Source organism: Saccopteryx bilineata, chromosome 3, assembly GCF_036850765.1.
Source record: "Saccopteryx bilineata isolate mSacBil1 chromosome 3, mSacBil1_pri_phased_curated, whole genome shotgun sequence".
Classification (NCBI taxonomy): Eukaryota; Metazoa; Chordata; class Mammalia; order Chiroptera; family Emballonuridae; genus Saccopteryx; species Saccopteryx bilineata.
Genome location: NC_089492.1, coordinates 151,919,262 through 151,937,055, shown reverse-complemented (window position 1 = coordinate 151,937,055; position 17,794 = coordinate 151,919,262). Strand labels below are relative to the sequence as shown.

Below are 17,794 nucleotides of genomic sequence, written 5' to 3'. Positions count from 1 at the left end.
TCCTTCTAATACCTTCACTTGACAAAGGCATGAGCCTTCAAATGGATGTGAACAAGCTTTTCTGCTCACTGTTCCTTTTATCCTGCGTGGAACTCTTTGTTATGCCTGGCTAGTATAGGAATAGGAAAAAAAAAAAAGAAGCAATTTCCAAATGGTGAAAAATTTAGAGCAAGGTTTAAGGGAACAAGTTATCAGATACAGTTTAGAGCCTTCCCCCAGTCCCTGTCTTACTGTTTCTTATACAAACTTTCATTTTCTCCTCAGGCTTGTACATAAATCCAGTTGCACCTTGCCTTGATCCTTCTCCTGGAACCAAACCCCACTGGGGCCTCAGGCCCTGAGACCGACAGCCCATGCCCACAGAGCTTGGATTTGGGCAGGGACAGTTAGAACACTTAGTGAGGTGTTCTGAGTTGAGCCCTGCTGCCTGCCATCCCTGTTTCTGCCCGAGGGGAACAGGAGGAGAGGCTCAGCTGTATATTTTGGTGTTTGGTTTCGCTGACTTGGCGCCAACAGTGCACACCACAGTCCCCCAAATATACATAGTTCTGCAACCTGGAGTGAAATCACAAATGCTCACATACTTTGAACCTAATTGCAGTCTTGTGACCTTAGCCTAAGGGAATAAAATGAAGCAAGAAAAAGCCCCAAGAACATAAACAGCTACTGCTGTGAACATCTGCTGAAGCCCCACCCAGCCCAACTTGTCAGCCTGGACACGCCCCCTTCCACATCTTCCCTTGGCTGAGAAGGTGAAACCAAAGCCATATCACTCTCTAGCCTCACACAGCGGCCTCAGAGGTGGACAGCTAAACCACAGAGCCACTCAAGCCACTGATCTAAGAGCCACTCCAAGATGGAGTTGGATGTTTCAACTCAAGATCACATGGTGAAGGTGATTCTCAGCCTGTGCCTACTACTGATGTGTGAGCAGAAAGACAAAAACAAAGGAGATATGCAGAGAAAAAGCACCAAGGACCTGAAACTCCATGACAGGGAGAAGCTACTGCCTCCCCAGCTCTCCTCCTGAGCCCCACCAGCTCCACATCCATGAGGTGGCCTGTGTCCCACCTTCCCCCAGCAACCTGCCCCAGCCCTGCCCCAGGTCTTTTCATTTGAGCTGATTTGAAGGTACTCTCTTTCTTGCAATCAATGAGCCTTAAGACAGTACTTCATTAGTAAGACTAAAGCATTGGAAACCATTTAAATGTCCAGCTACAATAGAATAGTGAAACAAATAATGGTAGCATCCTTCACAATGAAAAATATGAAGGATAAGCAAATTAAATTTGTGCAGTGATCTTAAGCAAAAACTGTAGAAAACATGATTATGTAAAATAACTATGGACAAAATTGATGGAGGGCAACAATATACCCAGCTGTGTGGACCCCCATTGTGAGTTGGTGTCTAACTGCAGCCACCATGGGGCCGTGGGCTGGCTGATTAGATGCACTTCCAGATGAGAGTTGGAAAGGTGCCAGATTTCCTCCAGGTGGCATAGCTGCCAATGCCAGAGGACAGGCATCAGAAGGAGACAGAGCCTGGCTCATCTTTCAGATCTTTTACAAGGACACATGCTATACTGGTGAGGGCCTGCCAGAGGCCATCTCAGAAGTGCTACTATTGCTGTCTACATGCTACAGTGAGTGGTCCATGCAAGGGTCTCCATGGCTGGCTGGACCATTTTTCCAAAACTTTCTGGATTGCTTTTTATTTATTTATTTTTTAATTCTTCCAGAATTGAGCAAATTTCTCAATAGCACGTTTTATTAAAGCAATTTCAGATAAATGCAGTTTTTCTTAGACATTCCTGAGCTTGGAACACCTGACCCAACAGAGAAGTACTCATTGATGGGTTTCTGACAGCTCTGCTCCTGCCTCTTTTTTCTCCAAATCTTCAACCCACCTCCACCCACCTTTGTGAAATGCATCTGCTTTCTTTCTGCCTCAGTTTCCTCCTTCCCAAGGTGAAGGTTGAGACCCACCAGTTACCTGGCAGGCTCCTGGCCAGTGAAGGAGCCTCGCCTGGATTCAGCCCGTCCTCTGGTGTCCATGGCAATCCCTTGCCGCAGTCCTGACCACATCTCCTCGCATGGTGAGTGGCTCCTAAGAAATCAGAAATGCAGCGGGCTAAATTGATTCCAAGCTCCTCCACCTCCTGGACACAATCAGGAATGAGATGGCCAGATGCTCTGCTTAATGAGGACAGCTGCTGTCGCAGGTCCTCAGCCAGGGGCTCCCCACTTCAGGTCACGCTGCTGCAAATCCTGGCCCTTTAGGATACATGAGACCTTTCCTTTATAGCAAGCCTGATCCAGGAAAGTTGCTCAACACCAGCTGCTGCCATTGGCTCAGTGAGGGGCAGGCCAGCAACAAATGGTCCTCATCAGAGCACTGGGAGGGGGAGGTCCTAGAGCCGCTACCTGGAGACATAGCAGCTGTTTCCACACTCTGATTCCACATGAGGATTTGGTTCAAATTCATCCCATCTTCTAAGGCAAGATGAGTGCCACCCTGGTGTTTATGAAATTGCCTGGAATAAGACCAGTGTGTCTGGGAATATTTTCCTTTATTTCCCATTTTTTAAAAACTCCTGGGGCTAAAGTTTGATCAGCCTGATTAAAAGCCATCCAAGCATTGACCTCTAGGGATGTGTACTCCATTCTGCGAGTCTTAAAGAGCCCAGGCAAGACAAATTAATTCTATCTCATGACCTATTCCAACCTATTCAGCCTTCTTGACATGGTATTAAAGGCTGAAGGAAGAGGCAAGAGTTAATGTCAGGGGAAAAGGCTCCACTTCTCCCCAGTGAGTGATCGGAAGGCAGAATCCTGCATCCCAGCCACTGAGCTGTAGCCTCCTCCTTCCTGCAAATCCTGCCATCCCAGCTGTGGCAGACTCACGACCATGCCGTGTCCTGTGCAGGCCCTCTCTGTGCAGCCCGGCTAGCAGGTTCCCTTGCCCTCAGCTTCCCCATGGCAGGGCTGCTTTCTTCTTCTGGAACCACAGAGGCTGGTGCCTTCACCTTCTCCATGGCTGCCTTCCATGATGGGACAACTCCCACACCTGTGCTGCTTTTCCAGGCTAGCACCCTCAGCTCACCTGCTATTCCTCATCAGGGTCAAATCTCTTTCTGTCATTCCCCAATCATTCTCCTGGGAATAGGTTCCTGCATTCTTGCCTGGCTGGACAGGGAGACTAAGACCACCCTACCCAGCATAAGCTAGAGGGTTGGTAGGTTTGTGGGTTCATGTGCTTTGGTGCCCCATCACCAACTATCAGCCCAAACGCAACATCCTATAACATGGCTGCAGCTAAGCCAGGGGTCCTGTTTTGTGCATGTACAATTTATTTATTGGAAATAAGAATTGGACTTTCCTATTTATCTGAGTCACTTGATGTTATGGGACCCTTGGTGTTCAGTGGCATCATACTAGCCTTTCCTCCCAACTCCATCTCACTCAAAAATACAATGCACAAACCATATGCTATTTATTGACTGCTTACTGTATGTCGGCCATGTACAACCCTACTATAAAAGAGGAAAACAAGGTTCAGAGAGGTTAAGTAACTTTTCCAAGGGCACTCAGCCAAGTGGCAAAGCTGAGATTTGAAACTAGTCCTATCCCCCGCCCCCTTTTTGAGAGAGAGAGAGGTAGGGAGAGAGAGAGACTAGAACATCAAGCTGCTCCTGTATGTGTCCTGACCGTGGCATTGAACAGGCAACCTCCGTACTCCAAGATAATGCTCCAACCAACCAAGCTATCCAGCTAGGGCTTTATTTTTTTTTTAATTTATTGATTGATTTTTAGAGAGACAGAGAGAGAAAAGGAGAGAGAAGGGAGGGGGAAGGCAAGCATCCATCTGTTGTTCCACTCAGTTGTGTGTTCACTGGTTGCTTCCCATGTGTACCCTGACTGGGAATCGAACCTGCAACCTTGTAGTTTCAGGATGACACTCTTAACTGACTGAGCTAACCAGCCAGGGCCCATTCTATTCTATTTTAAAGCCTGCTCACACCCACTCCAGAAAGTTGCCCTCTGTTTTCACATATGGTATCAATTAAAGCAAAAGTTGCATAAGACAAGGCTGAGGACTGAGCCCCGTGGCATGCAACGAGAGACGTGGCTCCAATCCACCCAGTAGTACTAAGTAGGCATGGCTCTTCATTGCCAAACCACTTAATTGAATTCCCCCTCTACGCCCATAAGAGACCACTCATATCTCATCCTCATCCTGCCAGGCCCTACTGCAGTTAAGAGAGCTACAATTCAGTTGCCTTTCTAATATGCTGTATATTACAAAGGTGGAATGTTCATTCCGAGGCACCTGGGTCAGTGACAGCAGGACGAGACAGGGGAACCTGTCTTTCCAGCCCCTGGGTCCTAGCAGCTGGCATGTGATGATGGTAGGTGGTGGCAGCGATGGACAGCTGGCTGGAGGTCTGTCATGGCAGGTACACCTGTAAGGTCTGGAGGCAATCCCAAGGATGGAGGTGTTTTGTTGCCCCCCAGCAGCTCCTCGGGGAGCTCTTGGCACCAAGCAGTTGGCCCAGCATTTCTGCTGAGTCTGGCTTCTATTAATTACCAGAGGACACATCCTGTGACCAGATTTAGTTGCATTAGCAGCAAAGGAATCATTGCCCATGACATCAATGCTTGTGAGCCAGTGAGGAGGGCAGAACTCACCCCGATTTCAAAGCAGGCCTGCTGCTGGCCACAATGAGAGCTATTGTGTGTAAACTGGACCTATAACACCCACTCGGAGGAGAGGTGGCAGAGTGAGAGGCTTAGATCGAATCCCTGCCCCAGCACCTTTTCTGCAGAGGTTTTGTGGGCTGGTCACTCACCCTCCCTGGGTTTGTGTCCTGGTTTTCAAAAAGGGAAGAAAGGGGAAAATGGTAATTTCATATTGATGTAAGTGTTGTTCACAGACTCAAGTCCAGAAAGGCACATTTAACCATGAAGAACAGTGGAGCCTCATATAATGTAAGGTCAATGGACCTGAGGGAGTCTTTCTTCCCTGTGCATCTCTGCACTTGGTTCTTGATGGTTGAATTTCTTTTTTTTTTTTTTTTTTTTTTTTTTTTACAGATACAGAGAGAGAGTCAAGGAGAGGGATAGATAGGGACAGACAGACAGGAACGGAGAGAGATGAGAAGCATCAATCACCAGTTTTTCGTTGCAAAACCTTAGTTGTTCATTGATTGCTTTCTCTTATGTGCCTTGACTGTGGGACTACAGCAGATGGAGTAATCCCTTGATCGAGGCAGTGACCTTGGGCTCAAGGTGGTAAGCTTTGCTCAAACCAGATGAGCTGCGCCCAAGCGGGCGACCTCGGGGTCTCAAACCTGGGTCCTCTGCATCCCGGTCCGACGCTCTATCCACTGTGCCACCGCCCGGTCAGGTGATGCTTGAATTTCTAACGTGATGTCTTTGTTCTAGGCCAGAGTCTCTACCTGTTAACAATGTGAATGGATCACGAGAATTCTCGTGTTTTCTGTTCTAAGGCTTGTTTTACAAAGTATTGTACTTTTAAAAGATATTAGCTTGTAAGAACATGTAATAAATAACTTCAAAATGCAATTGGTATTTTAAAAGCATGCCTTTAACACTTATGTAAAATGTTTTGATTTGTTCAATAGAAACTTATCTGGCCACTGGATAAAGCTAGCAAAAAACTACTGATTGATCTGCGATGTGTTAAGTGCTTGGAGTATTTAAGCAGTAAACCCAAGTAGTTACTCCTCTGAGATGGGAAAAGAGGAAAGGAACTGAATGTTTAGGTGACATTTTGAGTCCCCAAGGACACACAGGCACTGAGAAAAGGAAGACATTTTTGGAATCGATGCAAGAACAGGATCTAGAATCTCCCAGTGAAATTCAGAGGTGGGAGGCGGGACCCTGTCTTGCACTGAGCTGGCTGAGGGGCCTGGGGCAAGGACTCCACAAGGCCTCAGTCTCTGCAAAATGAGCAGGTCAGTCCAGGACAGCCCTAAAGCCACCTGCCTTCCCACTCACAGACCCCGGCTCTAGGTGGTGATGGTGCTTTAGCAGAAAGAGGCCTCATGAACTTGGTAATTAGCAAGAATAAGAGCAAAGAGTGCAACACAATGAAGTGACTCTTTGAAAGACAAGATACTTTCCAACGTGCAATGCTTACTTCTATGTTTACTTCTAAAGAGGATTTGATGTCCATGAGGTAAAGTTTCCTCTGTCACTAGGAGAAGACAGAGGTCTCATCAGAACTGGAAGTGGTAGTTAACTTTGTCCTCTGTGGAGTATCTGTTGCCTTCCTCAGGTGACTTTGGGGACATGAGAGTAAACAGAAGCGGCCTTTCAGAACAAGAGCGAAGAATCTGATATCTTATTTTACTTCCTCCCAAGCCCTGAGGAATTTGAGTGATCATCATGTACCAACACTAGCCGCACGTGCCCAGGGAACTAAAGTCACTGCATTCTTACCTACTATTGGTAAGCAGCTGAAAATGGTTTTCTTCAGTGATAATTGCTTGGGACTCTGCTTGGGGATCAACACAGAAAATGCCTCTTCTTTAGGACACAGAATCCTATGCTCCAAAGCTCACCTAAAATAGCTACTACCCCAGTACATTGGGCTGGGACCGGGGGCACCCTCAGTCCTAACTACAATTTTCTAAGTCTTTCCCTATTATGTCATCTTCAAAAAATACCTGGCAGCTCCTAAGTAACTGAGTCAACTTAAACAGATCTAAATAAAAAAGAAAGTTTTAAAAAATTTATTGATTGATTTTTAGAGAGACAGAGAGAGGAAAGAAGAGAGAAGGGAAGGGGAAGGCAAGCATCCATCACTGGTTGCTTCTCATGGTATTTTCAGAGTGTAAGCTTAATTCTTTGTTCAAGGGAACTGTTTCCATTCTTCCTTATGACTGGTCATTAGGAAAATGATCCCAATGATTTTAAAAAAGAAACAGAAACCTGGGTCTCCATTTTGGTAAAAAACAAGCAAACAAACATACAAAAACAAAAAGCAAACTAGGGCGGGGCTCTCTCAGGGAAGGAGACCATGGCGTCTCCACCCTCTTGGAGGGACTCAGCCAAGTGCCACCTGACACAGGCCCTCAGCACATTTTTGGGGTGTCACTGAGGATAAGGAGTAATTAATATTTAAGGATGTGCCCTGGCCAGGTAACTAAATGGGTTAGGGCACTGTCCTGATACACCAAGGATGCTGGTTCAACCCCCAGTGTCAGGACATATACAAGAATCAACCTCAATGAATGTGTAAACAAGTGAAACAACAAATTGATGTCTGTTCATTTTTTTCTTTCTCTCTCTCTCCCTTCTTATCTCTCTGTCAAGTCAATTAAAAATTTAAAAAATATTTAAGGGCACACATTCACAATCATTCCTCCTAAAAGCTTTCTAAAAAAGATTGAATTTCAAGGCAAAGATCTATGGTTTGTTAAAACACCATATCCTCCCCTAAAATAGTGATTTGAAACTTTAAAATGTTTTTGTATTTGTACCAAAGTCCTGCAAATAAATCTTATAGGAGAATTCTTCTGTGACTAGACAGACACTGGACTACATTGGGAAGCAGGGGAGGGCCCTGGACCCCACCATACTACTCCCAGCCTGAGACAGGGTCTCAATCCCTGGTGTACCATGGGACCCATTCTGGAAACTTCCATCTTCCTCCTGCCTCTATGAAATGAAGCACAACACCTGATGAAAGAAGCAGTTTTTCTCTCTATCTGTTTGAAATATATGCAGTATTTCCATGGAACTCTATTAATCTTCAGCAAGCAAGGCCTCATGTGGGGCTCAGTGAGACCTGGCTAGCAGTCAGGCTGAAAGAGCATGACTGGGACACAGGCAGGAAAGGGCCATTTCCAGATGTCTAGACAGCTAGGGCTCTCTGAGGTCAGGGGAGGAGAAGTCTTCCAGCCTGGGATACCTGAGACAGCCCACAGGAGTGGGATTCATTTCTAAGACTGACAGTGAGTTTCATGGAGTGCTTATTAAAGGAGAACTGCACCTTTCTTAAACTTGGTTTGAACCTCACGGTATCCCTCTGAGGTAAGTACTAGTATGTTGTGTAGATGAGGAAATGGAAGCTTGGAGCAGTAAAGCATATTTTCAGAGCTGGTAAGCTATAGCCATTGTTCAGATCAGCAATCTGATCTGTGCTGTTAGCCATCATGCTGGTCAGGGACCAGGTGGTGGGAAGTTAGGGGAGGACATTCTCTCCCATGAAAACCACAAATAGCATTGTGGAAGGGCATTGATTCAGAGCCCTGACCGGGAGCCAGACTGAGCCCCCACTCTTTGCAGCCTCAGGAGTCTGCAGGCTCCAACAGATACTCTGATTGTGCCCCACTAGAGGTGAAGGGAGCCATGGGGAAAAGTTCCATGTTGCTTCAAATTCTTCCTGATGTGGAGTGGCAAGATGGCGATGGAGTAGGAGATGTACCAACTTCCACCTCCCAGAACCAAAGTGGATTACAACTTAATTTTAAGAACCATCATCTGGAAAAACCAACTGAACTAAGAGGACTCTTCAACCAAGGAACACTGAAGAAGCCACACTGAGACTGGTAGGAAAAGCAGAAATGTGGAGAGGGCTGCCCAGCTCCTCGGAGTGAACGGCAGCCGGGAGAGACTCGCGTGGTGGGAAGTGAGTTTAGCGGAGAGGGGAGGGTCCTGAGTCCCAGGAACAAAGCCCCAGCCTGCAGCCCCAGAGTCTAGAAGAGGAATATGGACAGTATTTGGCAGCAAAACAAGTCAGGATACTGTTTGTGAGAAAGAGACAGATTTCTCAGACCCAGGATTCTTCTTAAAGGGACCATACAGAAAACCTCCCTCACAACCATTCACCTGGGGCTCTGGCGGACAGCAAGGGAGGAGAGGACTGGAGTAGCAGGAAGAGAGTGTAATCTAGGAGGCATAGGGAGAAACATTTTGAGGGACAGCCATCCTAACCCCTTGGCTGAGTCACTCCCCAAATTTGAAGCAAATATTTTCCCCTGGAAATAGCAATACCAGCAAAGGGAAGCAGGACACCAGCCAGCCAAGCTCTCCTGCAGCACTCAGAGCAGAGTTGCTTAGAAGGAGAGAGCTTTCCAGACTACAGTATGGAGTGTTAGGGTCTGAGCTGCAGTGCCCTCACCCACACAGCTGAGGGCTCGCTAGAGGGCGGGAAGTGGTGGGAGGTGGAAGCGTGGCTACATCCGCAAGGGCAGAAGCCTGCCAGCCACGACTGAGGCCCAGATGTAAGCTGTCTTGCCCAGTGGGGGAGGAGGGGACACGCGAAAGTGGTCAGGCCCAGCTGCCCACCGCCTGCAATCCTGCTTGCAGTTGGGGGGGGGGAGAATGGGAGCCCCAGAAGGGGCAGAAACCCCCCGCTGAGCAAGGGCATGTGGGGGTGCAGCCTCCCCGACTCCCAGAACCGAGGCTTGCAGCCCGTTGCACGTGCAAGCTGGCTCCTCTGGCGGGAGAGGGGTGAAAGCCCAGAACAGGCAGAGTCCCACGACTGTGTGTGGGCACACAGCCCCACCTGCCTGCAGAGCCAAGGCTTACAGCTCACTGGAGAGCAGGCCCATATGCGGGCAGGGCGAAAGCCGGGAAACAGGTGGAGACCAGTAGCTGAGCAAAGGTGCTCACCGCTGTCTGCGGTGCTGAGGCTTGCGGACCGCACAGCTCATAACCCCACCCATGGGGGCGGGGAGAAGGCCAAGGCCCCCCAGGCTTGTAGACCTGGGCACGTGATCACAGCCCCTCCCGTGGAGGAGAGGCAGAAACTGCTGTGACAGCCCCAGTGGCCTGGCACAGGCAACACCCATACCTGAATATCCTAGGCAGCAGTGGCAGAGGTGGTGGAGGGCCTGCATACAGACCACACCAAGGGAACACAGAGGCCACACCCATTGGACTCCAGTGGCCAAAACCTTCTTATACACAGACAAAATGGGAAAGCAGAGAAATGCAACACAAATGAATCAAGAGAAATCCCCAGAAAAGGACCCGAATGAGTCAGATTTAACCAAATTACTGGATGAAGAGTTTAAAATAACAATTGTTAGGATGCTCAAAGATCTTAGAACAACAATAGATGGTCATTATGAACATGTAAGTAAAGACATACTAAATATAAAAAAGGACATTGAAATAATAAAAAAGAATCAGTCAGAAATGACAAATACAATATCAGAAATGAAGACCACAATGGAAGGAATTAAAAACAGAATGGATGAAGCTGAGGATCAAATCAATGAGTTAGAGGACAAGATAAATGAAGGCATGGAAGCAGAGCAGAAAAAAGAAAAGACTCAAAAAGTCTGAGGAAACTCTAAGAGAGCTTTGTGACAACATGAAGAGAAATAACATCCGCATCATAGGAATTCCTGAAGAAGAAGAGAAAGAACAAGGGATAAAGACTTTGTTCAATCATATCATAGCTGAAAACTTCCCTAAATTAATTCAAGAAAATATCTCACAAGTTCAAGAAGCACAGAGAACTCCATTAAAGAGAAACCCAAAGAAATCTACACTAAGACACATCATAATTAAAATACCAAAGCTAAGTGATAAAGAGAAAATATTAAAAGCTACTAGAGAAAAAAAGGCTATCACCTACAAAGGAGCCACAATAAGGATGACATCCAACTTCTCAACAGAAACACTTGAGGCCAGAAGGAAATGGCAAGAAATATTCAAAGTAATGCAGAACAAGAGCCTACAACCGAGACTACTTTATCTAGCAAGGCTATTGCTTAAAACTGAAGGAGAAATTAAAAGCTTCCCAAACAAAAAACAAACAAAAAAAAAACCCCTCAAGGAGTTCACTACAACCAAACCAATGCTGCAAGAAATGCTAAGGGACCTGTTGTAAACAGATCAAAGGGGAAAAAGAATATAGCAAAAGAGGAATACAGCTTTAAAGAATAAAATGGCAATAAACAACAACATATTAATAATAACCTTAAATGTAAATGGATTAAATGATCCGATCAAAAGACATAGGGTAGCTGCATGGATAAGAAAACAGGACTCATACATATGCTGTCTACAAGAGACACCTTAAAACAAAAGATGCACAAAGACTGAAGGTAAAAGGATGGAAAAAAATATTTCATGCAAACAGAAATGAAAAAAAAAATGCTGGGATAGCAATACTTATATCAGACAAAATGGACTTTAAAACAAAGACTATAATAAGAGATAAAGAAGGTCACTACATAATGATAAAGGGAGCAATCCAACAGGAAGATATAACAGTTATAAATATCTAGAAACCTAATATAGGAGCACCCAGATATATAAAGCAGACATTAATGGATATAAGGGGTGAGATCAACAGCAATACTATAATAGTAGGGGATTTTAATACCCCACTAACATCATTAGATAGATCCTCAAGAAAGAAAATTAACAAAGAAACAGCAGACTTAAAAAACACACTAGATCAAATGGATTTAATAGATATCTTCAGAACCTTTCACCCTAAAGCAGCAAAATATACATTCTTTTTAAGTGCTCATGGTATATTCTCTAGGATAGACCACATGTTGGGGCACAAAAGTGGTCTCAACAAATTTAATTTGTATTGAGCACTTTCTCTGATCACAATGGCATGAAACTAGAAATCAACCACAACAGAAAAACTGAAAAATACTCAAACACTTGGAAACTAAATAGCATGTTATTAAATAATGAATGGGTTAACAAGATCAAAGAAGAAATAAAAAAAATTTTAGAAACGAATGATAATGAGCATACATCAACTCAAAATTTATGGGACACAGCAAAAGCAGTCCTGAGAGGGAAGTTCATAGCATTACAGGCATACCTTAAGAAGTTAGAAAAAGCTCAAATAAACAACTTGACCCTGCATCTAAAAGAACTAGAAAAGAAAAGCAAGTAACGCCCAGAGCTAGTAGAAGGAAGGAAATAATAAAGATCAGAGCAGAAATAAATGACATAGAGGCTAAAGAAACAATACAGAGGATCAATGAAACCAGGAGCTGGTTCTTTGTAAAGGTAAACAAGATTGATGAACCTTTAACTAGACTCACCAAGAAAAAAAGAGAGAGGACTCAAATAAATAAAATTAGAAACAAGAGTGGAGAAATAACAACTGACACAACAGAAATACAAAATATTGTAAGAAAATACTATGAAGAACTGTATGTCAAAAAACTAGACAACCTAGATGAAATGGAAAAATTCCTTGAATAATATAATCTTCCAAAAATTAATCTGAAAGAATCAGAAAATCTAAACAGACCGATTACAACAAATGAGATAGAAACAGTTATCAAAAAACTCCCCCCCCCCCCCAAAAAAAAAAGTCCTGGGCCTGATGCTTCACAAGTGAATTCTACCAAATATTCAAAGAAGAACTAACTCCTATCCTTCTCAAGCTATTTCAAAAAATTCAAGAGGAAGGAAGACTTCCAAGCTCCTTTTATGAGGTGAGTATAATTCTGATTCCAAAACCAAGCAAAGACAACACAAAGAAAGAAAATTATAGGCCAATATGACTGATGAATTTAAATGCTAAAATCCTCAACAAAATATTAGCAAACTGGATCCAGCAATATATGGAAAAAATCATACATCATGATCAAGTTGAATTTATTCTTGGGAGGCAAGGCTGATACAATATTTGCAAATCAATCAATGTGATTCATCACATAAACAAAAGAAAGGAGAAAAACCACATGATAATTTCAATAGATGCAGAAAAAAGCATTTGATAAAATCCAGCACCCATTCATGATCAAAACTCTCAGCAAAGTGGGAATACAGGGACCATACCTCAACATGATAAAGGCCATCTATGATAAACCTACAACCAACATCATATTCAATGGTCAAAAATGAAAAGCAATACCCTTAAGATCAGGAACAAGGCAGGGATGCCCCCTTTCACCACTCTTATTCAACATAATTCTGGAAGTCCTAGCCACAGCAATCAGACAAGAAAAAGAAATAAAAGGCATCCAAATTGGAAAAGAAGAAGTAAAACTATCATTATTTGCAGATGATATGATATTGTATATAGAAAACCCTAAAGTCGCAGTCAAAAAACTACTGGACTTGATAAATGAATTCAACAAGGTGGCAGGATATAAAATTAATACTCAGAAATCAGAGGCATTTTTACACACTAACAGTGAACTGTCAGAAAGAGAAATTAAGGAAGCAATCCCCTTCACCATTGCAACCAAAAAAAATAAAGTACCTAGGAATAAATTTAACCAAGGAGAGTAAAGACTTGTACTCGGAAAATTATAAAACTTTGATAAAAGACATCAAGGAAGATACAAACAAGTGGAAGCATATACCGTGCTCATGGTTAGGAAGAATAAACATCATTAAAATGTCTATATTACCCAAAGCAATTTATAAATTCAATGCAATACTGATTAAAATACCAATGACTTACTTCAAAGATATAGAACACATAATCCAAAAATTTATATGGAACCAAAAGAGAACAGGAATAGCTTCAGCAATCTTAAAAAGGAAGAATAAAGTGGGAGGTATCACACTTTCAGATACCAAGTTATACTACAAGACCATTGTATTCAAAACAGCCTGGTACTGGCATAAAAACAGGCATATAGATCAATGGAACAGAACAGAGAACCCGGAAATAAACCCACAACTCTTTGGACAACTGATATTTGACAAAGAAGGTAAGAGCATACATTGGAGTAAAGACAGCCTCTTCAATAAATGGTGTTGGGAAAATTGGACAGCTACCTGCAAAATAATGAAACTAGACCACCAACTTACACCATTCACAAAAATAAACTCAAGATGAATAAAAGACTTAAATTTAAGCTGTGAAACCATAACCATCTTAGAAGAAAACATAGGCAGTAAGCTCTCTGACATCTCTTGTAGCAATGTATTTGCCAATTTATCTCCACGGGCAAGTGAAATAAAAGACAGAATAAACAAATGGGACTATATCAAACTAAAAAGCTTTTGTGCAGCTAAAGACAATAAGAACAGAATAAAAAGACAAACTACACAATGGGAGAACATATTCGACAATATGTCTAATAAGGAGTTAATATCCAAAATTTATAAAGAAACTTGTAAAACTCAACACCAGGAAGACAAACAATCCAATCAATAATGGGCAAAAGAAATGAATAGACTCTTCTCCAAAGAGGACATACAGATGGCCAATAGGCATATGAAAAAATGCTCAACATCACTAATCATTAGAGAATTGCAAATTAAAACCACAATGAGATATCACCTTACTCCAGTCAGAATGGTGCTCGCTCATCAACAAAACAACACAGAATAAATGCTGGTGAGGATGTGGAGAAAAGGGAACCCTCCTGCACTGCTGGTGGGAATGCAGATTGGTGCAGCCACTGTGGAAAACAGTATGGAGATTCCTTAAAAAATTAAAAATTGAACTGCCTTTTGACCCAGCTATCCCACCTTTAGGAATATACCCCCTGAACACCATAGCACTGTTTCAAAAGGAGAAATGCACCTCCCATGTTTATGGCAGCATTGTTCACAATTGCGAAAATCTGGAAAAAGCCCAAGTGTCCGTCAGTGGACGAGTGGATTAAAAAGCTTTGGAATATATATACTATGGAATACTACTCAGCCATAATAAATGATGACATCAGATCATTTACGACAACATGGATGAAAGCTTGATAACATTATACTGAGTGAAATAAATCAGAAAAAACTAAGAACTACAGTGTGTCTGTAAAGTCATGGTGCACTTTTGACAGGTCACAAGAAAGCAACGAAAGACGATAGAAATGTGAAATCTGCACCAAATAAAAGAAAACTCTCCCAGTTTCATACTTATTCAGTGTAGTTCGATGTGGGCTCATGCACAGATTTTTTAGGGCTCCTTAGGTAGCTATCCTGTATAGCCTCTACAGACTCGTCACTGACTGATGGCCTACCAGAACGGGGTTTCTCCACCAAACTGCCAGTTTCCTTCAACTGCTTATCCCACCGAGTAATGTTATTCCTATGTGGTGGTGCTTCGTTATAAACGCGCCGATATTCACTTTGCACTTTGGTCATGGATTCAAATACAGCGAGCCATAGAACACACAACTTTCCTCTGTACCATTCACTTCTTGACTGGCATGGCCGTGGGCTGCTTCGCTGTATACACGGTGTTACGTCATCATCTGTGCGTGCGCACATGCTGCCATATCATCTACAAAAACTGGGAGAGTTTTCCTTTGATTTGGTGCAGATTTCACATTTCTATCATCTTTTGTTGCTTTCCCGTGACCAGTCAAAAGTGCACCACGACTTTTCGGACACACTGTATATGATTCCATACATAGGTGAGACATAAAAATGAGACTCAGATACATGGACAAGAGGGTGGTGGTTACGGGTGGGGGGGGACGGGGAGGGGAGGGGCACAAAGAAAACCAGATAGAAGGTGCTGGAAGACAATTTGACTTTGGGTGATGGGTATGCAACATAATCAAATATCAAAATAACCTGGAGATGTTTTTCTGAACAGATGTACCCTGATTTATCAATGTCACCTTATTAAAATTAATAATAATTAAAAAAAATTCTCCCTGATGCTGACAGTCTCTCTCCTTCTCCCACTGAGCCCAAGATCCCAGCAGCCAGATGTGGCCCAGGGAGCCTGATTTTCCTACTGTGCCCCCTGCTTGGGTCTTTTCTCCCCTCCCCCAAACTTCTTTGAAGTCCACCTTTGAGAGGTTTTATTAACTCAGTTATGGGTAGGAAACTATTAATGCAAACTAAAGCATTCATGGCAGATAACTATACTAATAATATTCTTTTTTTTCCTTTTAAATAGGGAGTTACTCCTTAACTTAAGGAGTAAGTCCGTAGTTTTGGGATCCAGGGATTGACAGTAGTCCAGTTAGGAGGGAACAATTTGAGGAAGATGGGCATTTCTTTTTTTTTTAATTGATTTTAATTTATTGTGTTTACATAAATTCTAGTGTTGCCCCTAATGCATCCCCCCTCCCCCGTATTCCCCTCAACATCTCCCTTACCCCCCTCCCCATAGCGCCCTCCCCCCTTCCCTTCAGCTTTATCCCATCCTATCATCCGAGGGAGGGGATTTCTGAAGCCCCCGTGTCATATCAAATTTCCTGGGGATCTGGAACTCTGAGGTCGCTGGTTCAAAACCCTGGTTTTCCCGGTCAAGGCACATATGACAGTTGATGCTTCCTGCTCCTCCTCCCCTTCTCTTTCTCTCTCCTCTCTAAAATGAATAAATAAAATCTTTAAAAACAAACAAACAAACAAAAATTTCCTGGGGCCCCAGCATTGTGTTAACGTGCTGGGAGGGCCTAATCTCTGATGGGGTGCTTTGAGATTTTCCTCCTTTGCCTGAATCCTAGAAGGTGGGTTTCAGGGGCTGCATAAGTTTTCAAAATAGGGCCCTAATATCTTTGGAAATTGTTATCCATCACTTATTAGCAGAGTTTTGTTAAGGAGCTGGAACCAAGAATCCAGACATATGCATCTGCAGAGGAGAAAGAAATGGGGAAAGAGGGAGCAGTGCCAGCGCGGCGGGGGCCGAGGGGCTGCCATTGCAATGTTTGCTTATCAAATAATATGCAGTGACCATGGGAGAAAAAAGTGTTCAGGGTTATAAACAGAGGACAAAATAACATAAATTTTGGAAATAAAGTTCTCTACTCAGTCAACTCATTGGGAATTTAGGAAACAAAAAAATGTGAGTCCACTTACACCAAACAGGTATTCATTCTCTTGTTTCCTCACTAATTTGTCAGGAACTTGGAAAAGAATACTGCTCCATTTTGCAGTTGAAGAAACTGATGCATGGAAAGGTTAAGTCAGTTTTCCCAAGTCCCCTAGGAAGTTTGCAACTCAGCTAAAAGTTTGTAGAACTCAAGGCTGCAGAGCTTCCTACAGCTGCGTGTGTTGGGATGTCATTGGCGGGGTTAATGGCTTTGCTGGCAGGGTCCAGTCCACTCCCTTCAGGCCCATGTGCACAGCATGAATCCTGACCTGCCCCTGAAAGTGTGGACAGGGCATCCCCAGTGTCCAGGACAATGGCTGGTGCACAGATAGAGTCCAGTACATGTTTGGTGTTCATCTGGGAAAGTATGACAATTTGGAGAAATTTCTACAGTAGAATTGAATCCATCATTTTGGAATCTTCACTTTGTACTATCTAGAAGTTATGTAACTTTTAGAGCCTTATTTCCCCACATATCTAAAATAAGAACACAAACTACTTCACTGTGGGTCATGAGGATTCAGTGAGATGAAAAATGGAGTTAGAAGGAACACTGTGAATAGCCCCAGCCTTCTGACCTGTGGCTGGCCACAGGCAAAGGCATTCTTCCCCCAGAGTTTAGATCAGCTTTGGGAATAACATTTTTCAGGCATAAAAGAAAAAACCCATCTTACCTGCTGAGACCGTTTTCAAGGTGATCAAGATCTCTGTCTGTGGTCCTTACTGCAGGGTGGGGTGGGTTGGAGTGGAAGTATTGGGTGTTAATTTTGGCCATCTTCTTGCTTTGTTATATTCACTCCAAGGTGGTTCCTGAAACATGAACACAGAACAGATATGATCAGTACAGAAAGTAACTGAAGACTCACCTCATCCTCATATGGGAGGGCTACTTTCCCAGGCAAGCTCTTCTCCCCTTTCTCTCACAGTTCTTGCCACACTATTTCAGTTGGGCTCTGATTCCCTGTCTGAAGCACAAACATGGTTTTCACTCCTTCATATACGCTGCCAGGCAGAAAGCTGTTGAGTTAAGTGCCCATCCAGAGAATG

General features: G+C 43.5%; 1 protein-coding gene across 1 annotated transcript in view; it reads right to left on the bottom strand.

Annotated features, from left to right (window-relative positions):
* The window catches only part of CNGA3 (cyclic nucleotide gated channel subunit alpha 3), a 68,087-nt gene extending 50,543 nt beyond the window's left edge, over positions 1–17,544 (bottom strand). The window contains exons 1-2 of the mRNA XM_066264846.1: positions 17,422–17,544; positions 1,994–2,107 (exon numbers count right to left, since the gene is read on the bottom strand). Of these exons, the coding sequence (XP_066120943.1) occupies positions 1,994–2,107; positions 17,422–17,522 (215 nt within the window). The 5' untranslated portion in view covers positions 17,523–17,544. The remainder of the gene's footprint in view (positions 1–1,993; positions 2,108–17,421) is intronic.
* Between the last annotated feature and the right edge of the window lie 250 nt (positions 17,545–17,794).